This window comes from Jatropha curcas, chromosome 11 (assembly GCF_041381405.1).
Source record: "Jatropha curcas cultivar XTBG-Jc1 chromosome 11, XTBG_Jcur_1.0, whole genome shotgun sequence".
NCBI lineage: Eukaryota > Viridiplantae > Streptophyta > Magnoliopsida > Malpighiales > Euphorbiaceae > Jatropha > Jatropha curcas.
In genome coordinates, this window is record NC_143161.1 from 12,226,057 (window position 1) to 12,236,982 (window position 10,926).

At 37.9% G+C, this 10,926-nt stretch overlaps 1 protein-coding gene across 1 annotated transcript; it reads right to left on the minus strand.

Moving 5' to 3' along the window:
* Positions 1-6,443: 6,443 nt before the first annotated feature.
* LOC149492585 (uncharacterized) lies at positions 6,444-7,188 on the minus strand. The gene is made up of 2 exons (XM_089715879.1): positions 6,936-7,188; positions 6,444-6,742 (listed from the first exon to the last, which is right to left on the minus strand). Exons 1-2 carry the CDS (start codon positions 7,186-7,188, stop codon positions 6,444-6,446), a joined length of 552 nt encoding a protein of 183 aa, XP_089572005.1.
* Positions 7,189-10,926: the final 3,738 nt, after the last annotated feature.

Below are 10,926 nucleotides of genomic sequence, written 5' to 3' on the forward strand. Positions count from 1 at the left end.
TGAAGCTTGAGTTGTGTTGTGTGAATTTTGTTCCTAATTCATAGGGATTTTGTTCCTAATTCTTAGGGATTTGACCTTATTTTGTGGAAGATTACGCTTATCCACTATAATCTTTTGATAAAATCTAATTTTAACTACTTTGTGGATAAGGTAACAAGAATTATTTGTCCATATCTTTTGAGATTTAGTTTATCCACTATAATCCTTGTCAAAAACTAATCCTAACTAAATTGGGTTATATCGAAAGGATAAGGGAGGATACAAGTTAGCACGCCCGTGCTTCACAACAAGCATACCCGTGCTAGGCTTTGACTCTCAATTGTCGGACAAAGCTATACACACACGCCCGTGTTTCCATCTAGTACGCCCGTGCTAGGCTCTGACCTTATAAAAAGATTTTTTTTTTTGAATTTTTGGATTTTCTTTGATTACTTGATTTGTTTGGGGTAGAATTAATTAGGTCCATATTTGGTTTGCTTTGTAGTAAACTAAATTCATACATTATATCCAAAAATTGTCTTTTAAGTTCTAGTCTCTTTATTCTTGCTTTGAGCTTTCTTTTGCTTCTATTACATTATTAGGGTGTGTTTGTTTGTTTACTACACTCTAAATTAATATAATCAAGTAGTACATAGTCTTGTCCTTGTGCTACCATCCATTCTCGTTTTTGAGTCTTCTTTCTAGAATTTGTGCTTACTTTTATTGTTAAGTTTTATTCCTTGTTTCTAAACGTGCTTTTGAGTTGATTGGTTGACCTGAGATTCTAAAGTACAATTGGAGGAATTGCAAGGAGTGATTAAAGAGTGTAAACACGTGAGGGAGTGTTTATTATTAACCAAATCTATTCTTGTTTTTCTGTTTCTTTCTTAACAATGAGTTTAAGCAAATCTGGAGATGGTAATGGGGATGGAAATCAAATTAAATATACTCAACTGAAATTTTTCATGGAATCAATCCAAGGACAGTTTAAAACCTTCAACAATCTCTTTCAAGACATGAGCAAAGAATTGCAAGAGATAAAGGCTTCACAAAGCTCTAATACAAAGAGAGCCCATCCACAATCTAGATTCCAAACCCATGATGATGAGGAGACTGAAGACTCTAATTTTAATGAAATTGATGGGGACTTGGGATCAATCAAAATGAGGATTCCAAAATTCAAAGGTAACAACAATACTGAAGAGTATCTTGAATGGGAAAGGAAGGTAGAGCAAATCTTTGGATGCCATAAATATTCTCAAGAGAAGAAGTCCCATCTTGCAGCTGTTGAATTCAAGGGTTATGCTATGTTTTGGTGGGAACAATTGCTATTAAAAAGAAGAAGAAAGGGGATGCGACATGTACCACCATGGGAGATCATGAAGGAGTTGATGCACCAAAAGTTTATCCCTACTCATTACTTTAGGGATTTACATAATAAATTAGCAAGAATGGTGCAATGAGGGAAGAGTGTGGAAGAATACTACAAGGATATGGAGATTTGCATGGCTAGAGCCAAAATTGAGGAAGATGAACAAATCACCATGTCACGATTCCTTGGAGGTCTAAATAATGACATTACTGATGCTTTAGAGATGTATCACTATGATACCCTGGAAGAGATAATAGATATGGCCATGAAAATTGAAAGGCAGAAAAAGGAAAGATCCACCAACAAATACTCTAACAACACATGGGGATCTAAATGGTCCAAGGGAAGTGAAAAGAAGGATTTTAAAGGTTCTAATTTCCAAAGGACAAAATCAACTTAAAAAGGTAAAGAGGCTGTCCAAACTCCAATTAAGAGCAACAAAGGTATTTCTAACTCTACAACCCCTTTTAGAGAAATTAAATGTTTTAAATGTTTGGGGAAAGGGCTTATGCATCTCAATGTCCTAATAAAAGAGTTATGATTGCTAAAGATGATGTAAATATTAGTTCTGAATCTGAATGTAGTGATTATGATGATATGCCTAAATTGATTGATGATGATGATGATGATGATGATTCAGATAACTTAATACTTCCTGAACATGGTGAAGCTTTAGTTGTTAGACGTGCTTTGAATATGCATGTCAAAGAGGAAAGCCTTGAGCAACGTGAGAACATATTTCACACTAGGTGCTTGATTAGTGGAAAAGTGTGTACTCTTATTATTGATGGGGGTAGTTGTACTAATGTTGCTAGTGTAAATATGGAGAACAAACTGAACTTAACATGTCTCAAACATCCTAAACCTTATAGGTTACAATGGTTGAATGATTGTGGGGAGTTGAACGTGACTCGACAGGTACTTGTGCCATTTTCTATTGGATGGTATGAAGATGAGATTTTATGTGATATCGTACCTATGCAAGCAGGCCATTTACTATTGGGGAGGCCATGGCAATATGATAGAAGTGCACTTCATGATGGATTCCACAACCGATACTCTTTGGTTCATAAGGGGAAAAAGGTGGTTCTTGTACCATTATCACCTCAAGAAGTATATGAAGATCAAAGGAAGATACTTGAGAGAGATAGAGAGGTTTCGGCCTTGAGGAAAAATGGGAGTGAGATTTCGAAAGAACAAAAGAGAGAAAAGAGTAAGGATGAAGGGAAAGAGGCCACAAAAATAACAAAACAAATTAATGGCCCAATTGTGAGTGAAAAACAGAGAGAGGAAAAAAAGAAACAAACTTTTTATGCGAGAGCTAGGGAGGTTAAGTGTGCTATTGCCTTGGAGAAGCCCGTGTTGCTTCTTAGGTATAAAGAGGTTTTATTTGCTGAAACTAACACTAACCTTGACAGTTTGCCTTTTATGTTTGTTTCTATGTTGCAGGAATTTGATGATGTCTTTCCTCATGAATTACCTAGTGGTTTACCACCTTTAAGAGGAATAGAACATCAAATTGACTTCATTCTTGGCTCCACCATTCCAAATAGACCTGCCTATAGAAGCAACCCAATGGAGACAAAGGAGCTGCAAAGGCAAGTTGATGAGCTTATAGAGAAAGGTTTGGTGCGAGAGAGCATGAGCCCTTGTGCCGTTCCAGTGCTTCTAGTACCCAAAAAGGATGGAACATGGCGCATGTGTGTTGATTGTAGAGCGGTCAACAAAATCACTGTAAAGTATAGACACTATATCCCTAGACTTGATGATATGTGTTAGATGAATTGCATGGGGCAACTTACTTTACTAAAATTGATTTAATGAGTGGTTACAATCATATTAGGATGCAACCAGGTGATGAATGGAAAACTGCTTTTAAAACTAAGTATGGGTTGTATGAATGGTTAGTTATGCCTTTTGGATTATCTAATGCACCTAGTACATTTATGAGGCTCATTACCATGTATTGCGTGCCTTCTTAGGAAAATTTGTGGTTGTATACTTCAATGATACTCATTTATAGCAAGTCTCTTAATGATCATGTTGAGCATGTTAGGATAGTATTACAAACATTAAGGTATGAACAATTGTATGCTAAACGTAACAAATGCACATTCTGTATAGATAGACTTGTATTTCTTGGATTTATTGTAAGTGCACAGGGTATTGAAGTAGATGAGGAGAAAGTGAAAGCTATCAAAGAATGGCCAACTCCCAAATCAGTTTCTGAAGTTAGGAGTTTGCATGGGTTAGCAAGTTTTTATAGAAGATTTGTAAATGATTTCTCTTCAATTGCAGCACCACTAACAGAAATAATCGAAAAGGAAGTTGGTTTCAAGTGGGGAGAAGAACAACAGAAAGCGTTTGACACGCTTAAAGAAAAGTTAACATCAGCACCTATACTTTCTTTACCCAACTTTGAAAATACTTTTGAAATAGAGTGTGATGCTTCTGGTGTCAGAATTGGGGCGGTTCTAATGCAAGAAAAGAAACCAATTGCCTACTTTAGAGAGAAATTAAATGGAGCGCAACTCAACTATTCAACCTATGATAAGGAGCTGTATTCCTTGGTAAGAACTCTAAATGTTTGGTAACACTACTTACTACCTAAGGAGTTTGTCATACACACAGATCATGAGGCCCTAAAACACTTGAAGGGTCAAGGTAAGCTCAATAAAAGGCTTGGTAAGTGGGTTGAATTTATTGAACTATTTCCATATGTGATTAAATACAAGCATGGAAAGGATAACGTAGTTGCTGATGCATTGTCAAGGAGGTATGCTCTAATTACTGCTCTTAGTTCTAAGTTGCTTGGATTTGAGTATATTAAAGACTTATATGTGACTGATTCTGATTTTGGCAATGTATATGTGGCTTATGAGCATGGAGCATTTGATAAATTCTATAGACATGATGGATATTTATTTAAGGGCAGCAAACTTTATGTGCCTAAATGTTCTATGCGTGATTTGCTTGTGCTTGAATCTCATTGTGGGGGATTGATGGGACACTTTGGGGTACATAAGACTTATGATATGCTGAATGAACATTTTTGTTGGCCTCATATGCATAGAGATGTAGAAAAAGTTTGTAATTCTTGTATTGCTTGCAAACAGGCCAAATCTAAGTCTATGCCTCATGGATTATACGTGCCTTTACCTGTTCCTAGTTCACCTTGGACTGATATATCTATGGACTTTGTACTTGGTTTACCTAGAAATAGGCGTGGTAAGGACAGTATATTTGTAGTTGTTGATAGGTTTAGCAAGATGGCTCATTTCATTCCTTGTCATAAAACTGATGATGCCAATAATGTTGTTGATCTATTCTTTAGAGAAGTGGTAAGGTTACATGGGGTGCCGCGAACTATAGTTTCTGATAGGGATGCAAAGTTCCTTTCACACTTTTGGAGAGTTTTGTGGGGCAAGCTTGGTACTAAATTACTTTATTCTACCACTTGTCATCCACAAATAGATGGACAAACTAAGGTTATGAATAGAACTTTAGGAACCTTACTTCGTGCCATTGTGGGTAAAAACTTAAAAACTTGGGAAGATTGTTTGCCATTCATTGAGTTTGCATATAATCATTGCATACATTCTACTTCAGGTTTTAGTCCATTTGAGCTTATTTATGGTTTTAACCCACTAACTGTGTTAGATCTTATTCCTTTACCTTTAAATGAACTTTCTAATTTAGATGGTGCTCAAAAGGCAGAGTTGGTGAAGTCTTTACATGAGAAGGCTAGGGCCAACATAGAAAAGAGGAATAAGCAATATGCTGATAGAGCAAACAAGGGCAAGAAGAAGCTGGTGCTTATGCCAGTTGATTGGGTTTGGGTACATTTTCACAAGGAAAGGTTTCCTAACCAAAGGAAGACTAAGCTCGATGCACGTGGAGATGGTCCATTTCAAGTCTTGGAGCGCATCAATGATAATGCCTACAAGATAGACTTGCCTGGTGAGTATGGTATTTCTGCCACTTTCAATATTAGTGATTTGCCTCATTTGACATAGATGTAGATTTGAGGACAAATCTTTTTAAAGAAGGGGGGGGGGGATGATACGGATCCACCATCATCAATCACCTATGGAGCTCAAGGGAACATGGAGCACAACAATGGCAATCCATTAGTACTTCCTAGTGGACCAATTACAAGGAGCCGTGCAAAGAAATATGGAGCAACCATGTCCTTATACATTCAAGAACAAGTTACACAAGAGCTCCAGGACCTTGCTTTCAACAAGTGCTATGAAGAACTTAAAGGCACACCTAAATTTCTCACATTGATGGAAGCACATGTTGAGATGGAATCTGAAATTCTAGCCTATGGCATGCCCAGACCGTGCTAGGTTAGCACGCCCGTGCAAGGTAGCATGCCCTGAGTCTGACTTGCGGAGGAAAATCAAGTAACATGAAGCACGCTCGTGCCAAATAGCACTCCCAGGCTGTGCCCGCGTCTGACTTGCGAGAGGAAACAATCACCATAAAGCACGCCCGTGAGAATTGGCACGCCCAGGCCATGCTAGGGTCTGCCTCTAGCGAGATTAGTTAGTCTAATTATGCTTATTTTGAGTTGTATCAATAATAATGGTTGGGCCTCCTATAATTCGGCCCCCTTAGATTTTATCCTTGATTTGTTTAGATTTAGTTAATCTTTAGTTGATTTGGATTAGTTAATCCAAATCCTTAAGTTGTTAAGATTTGTTAGTCTTATCCTTAGTTGGTTTAGATTAGCTAAATCCTTATCCTTAGTTAATTTAGATTAATTATTCTAAGTTCTTTAAGGATCAGGACCTCTTAGATTTAGTATAAATAGCTTGTCATATTGTACAACAAAATACAATTCAATGAAATAGAAATTCTTCAAATTTGTTCATGCTTTGGCGTGTTCCTTTGATTAGAGTGATTGTGAGATTGCTTTCCTCTAATTGCATTAAGAATCAAGGTAAACTTATCAATTTATTTGTGGCGTTTATCTTATTCTTTACTCTATTATTGGTGTTCTTGCTTCTTTAAGCTTTGGGTGCCATAGAGGGGAGTTTAGTTTGATCTTTGATCTATTCCAAATCTTGTCATAGAGTTCTTGGAATTAATTTCCATAGGGTTCCACGTCATTAACAGCCCTTGAATCTATCACCATTCTCCACTTGCCATTTTTCTTAAGAACAACAAAGGCCGGCACAACACAAGGAGAAACACTCTCCCTTATGAAGCCTCTCTTTAACAATTCGTCAACTTGCTTTTGTAATTCATCACTCTCTTTAGGACTCATTCTATAGGAGTGTTTATGAGGAATTGGAGCTCCCGGAACAAAACTGATCTCATGTTGTATTAATCTTAGAGGCGGCAAACCAATAGGTAGTGTTTGGGAAAACTCTCTCAAACTCCCTAATAAGAAATTGTACCTCTTTTGGAATCACATGATTCTGTTTGGGCTCATCCTCCACATCAATTGGAACATGTCTAGGCAGCCCTTCCATGATCTCACTCTTCTCATCATTGGATAACAATCCAACCACTCCAACTTCTTTCTTCTTCTTTCACTTTTCGGGCATTAATGGTGGGAGCAAGATGGTTTTACCCTCATGGAAAAAGGTGTAAGTATTGGCTTTCCCTTGGTGTTGCACATCCTTACCATACAACCAAGGCCTCCCAAGAAGCAAGTGACAAGCTGTCATTGGGATAACATGGCAGCTCACCTCATCCACGTATTGCCCAATTGCAAAAGGAACTAGACACTTCTTAGTGACATTAATTTCATGTTCAGAATTCAGCCAAGCCAACCTATAAGGGGTATCAATTTGCTCGATTTTCAGTCCCAATTTCGCAACCATTTCATTGATTCAACATTCTCACATGCGCCACTATCAATAATAACTTCACACAATTTGTTTTTTGTCAAACATCTGGTGTGAAATAGGGATTTCCTCTTTCAATCCTCCTCAATCTTTCCAATATTCAGAATACGCATCATCACTAAACACTCCCCATCTTCCATTGTGTCACAAACAAGGGCTGTACCCTCATCAACATTCAATTCATTATTTACTGCAACAGAATTAGCATGGTATATTTCTTCCTCAATTTCTTCTATCTCTTTAAGGGTCATTATTTTCCTTGAAGGACACTCAGATTGGAAGTGTCCATACCCTTGGCATTTGAAACATTTCAAAGCATTCTTAGAGATACTTTTGGATGTTGGGACAGATTGGGTATTTCTTGGTGTGTCAGAAGTGTTTTTAAGAGGTGATTTTGGTGAGGGTGTGTATGTGGTATTGATAGGGGCAGAATTGGGTCTACTAGAGCTCGGTTTGTAGTTAGAAGGTCTGGTATTGGTTTTGTTTTGGTGTGAATGCTTCAAACTTACCTCACTTCTCAATGCTAATCTCTTTAATTCAATAAGAGATTCATAAAGGTAGAAGCTTACCATGTCTTGGATGTCAAAACGCAAGCCTTGGAGAAAACGCCCCATGATCAGCTCTTCGGTCTCCTCAACCTCACACTTCAACAAAAATTCCTCAAATTCTATGGTGTATTGTTCCACGGTCTTAGTGTCTTGTTTGAGGCTCAACATTTGCTCAATCATTTTCTGTCTGTAATAAGGTGGTAATCTGAGGCCTCCCTTCCCTCATTCTTCGCTTTTGCAGATTATCCCACCAAAGGGTAGCATATCCCTTCAACCTCATAGCAGCAAGCTTCATTCTTTTGTCTTCGGACACCCCCTCAGTTCAAAGGATCTCCATTGAGTATATCCATTCAAGATAGGCAACAGCATCGATCTTACTGTGAAATTCAGGTAATTCGATTTTATAGTTGAAAGATTCTTCTTGTCTTTCAACATGGATGGGTGGTGGCAAACGCCTACCCCCTTGGCCAAGTCTTCTATGAAACAGCCCTCTTCCTCTTCCTCTAAAAGCTCCACGTCCCAACACAAGGTGCTGGTCCTTTCCATTGAAATCTTCATTAGTCAGTTCCTCTTCATGAGGATTTCGGGTATTTGCGGGGGTATTTTGGATAAGAGTTTCTAAGGCTTCATTCTTAGCCTTAAGAACTTCCATTTCCAACCTCATTTTCTTAATTGCTAAGGCTAGATCTTGATCTTCTGACATGACTTGTTTGTCCTTGATAGGAGATGTTTGTTGGTTATTAAGCATAACTAAGAAAACAAATGAAAGGGGAAGAGGGTAAGATTGTTGGCTCTGATACCAACTGATGGCGTGGTGGAGGAAGGCTAAAGTAGATGATGGTGAAGATTAAGATGACAAAGATAGATGATTGTTTTTGGAAACAAACAAAACCGAATAGTTTTTGGAAACTAATAAAACCCAAATGTGATTAACACTTTCTTGTAATTCAAGATCTGTCTTCAAAGTACACAAAAATCCCTTTAAATAGGAAGACAAGGGACATAATTTCAAAGGACACCTAACTAAGGTTGAAAACAACACACAATTTCAAAGACACAAATTCAAAGGACACCTAACTAAGGTTGAAAGCAACACACACAATTTCAAAGACACAAATTCAAAGGACACCTAACTAAGGTTGAAAGCAACACACAAAATTTCAAAGACACAAATTCAAAGGACACCTACCTAAGGTTGAAAGCAACACACACAATTTCAAATACACAGATTCAAAGGACACCTAACTAAGGTTGAAAATAGCACAAATGGGCTGAAATGCAAAGTCAATGATCAACCAAGTGGTCTTTGATTGTTGTCTTCAAAGATGATTGTGTGAAGGAACCCAAATGGCCCCAAAAGGAATTGTAGCTTCAGATTGAACATGTCACCTCCACTAAGCCCATCTTCACTTGGAGTGTCTTCATCAATTTCACTAATGGAATCAAGACCAAGGCCCATGTTTAGGACACCTTGTAAGGCTAGGCTAGATGGACCTCCATCACTATGTTATTATCAATGCATGATTATATTTATATATTTAGTTACATCATATTTATATTTTTTTTATGTTTGCATATTAATTATTATTGATTTGGTGAATTATACTAAATGAATTATTTGATTATTTATGTTGTGACAATGCTATGCTATGCTTTGTTTATGTGGAATTGGGATGAAGTGGATTACCATGTGTTTATGAGGGTGGTCTACGATACCGTAGGTCATGTATGGAGAGATCAGTGTCCTTGTGTGCATCTGATAATATGTATGATATGGAAAAACCATAGGGTGACCTCTTGTTAGTGACAAAAAAAAAAAAGAGGATTAAAAAAAAGGAGAGGCCCGATCAAGTGAGGATTAGACTAATGGCTATGTATGGAGATCGGCTCCCTGGTGCACACGTTTGAGAGGACGGCTCGTTGGGGTTTCAGTTATGTCACTAACCAATTTTCACTTGTTTGATTATTTGAAGGTGTAATAACTCGGGGGTGCTAGTGTTGTGCCATATGCTTAATTGGTTGTATGTTTATTTTAGTATTTTAGGAAGCATTTCGCATGAATGCCTTTGTTATGCATTATTTATTATTATTCACTGAGTTGCAAAACTCACTCCTCTTCTATTTAACTTTTCAAGAAGTAGAATCTCCGCTGATTCAGCTAAAGTTCTGCATTCTTACCCGTAGAGCTATAGAAGTAAATTTCTAATTTCAGTAGTTACTTAATTGATTAATTGATTATTTGAAGGTGTAATAACTCGGGGGTACTGTAGCACTCGTGTTTCTCCATCAAAACCATAGCCTTTTTTTTCACCACGCCATCAGTTGGTATTAGAGCCAACAATCTTACCTTCTTTCACTTTCATTTGTTTTCATAGTTATGCCTAATAACCAACAAACATCTCTTAACAAAGACAAACAAGTCATGTCAGAAGATCAAGATCTAGCCTCAGCAATTGAGAAAATGAGGTTGGAAATGGAAGTTCTTAAGGCCAAGAATGAAGCCTTAGAAACACTCATCCAAAATACTCCCCCAAATACCCGAAATACTCATGAAGAGGAACTGACTAATGAAGATTTCAATGGAGAGGAACAACACCTTGAGTTGGGACGTGGAGGATTTAGAGGAAGAGGAAGAGGGCAGTTTCATGGAGGACTTGGCCAAGGGGGAAGGCGATTGCCACCGCCCATCCGTGTTGAAAGAGAAGAAGAATCTTTCAACTATAAAACCGAATTACCTGAATTTCATGGTAAGATTGATGGTGATGCCTATCTTGAATGGATATACTCAATGGAGAGATCCTTTGAACTGAGGGAGGTGTCCGAAGACAAAAGAATGAAGCTTGCTGCTATGAAGTTGAAGGGATATGCTGCCCTTTGGTGGGATAATTTGCAAAAGCGTAGGACGAGGGAAGGGAGACCTTAGATTACTCAATGGGATAGGATGAAAGAAGAGATGGATGCGGTGTTCTTACCACCCCATTATCGACAAAAAAGATTGAGCAAATGTTGAGCCTCAAACAAGACACTAAAACCGTGGAACAATACACCATGGAATTTGAGGAATTTTTATTGAAGCGTGAGGTCGAAGAGACCGAGGAGCTGATCATGGGGCGTTTTCTCCAAGGCTTGCATTTTGACATCCAAGACATGGTAAGCTTCTGCCCTT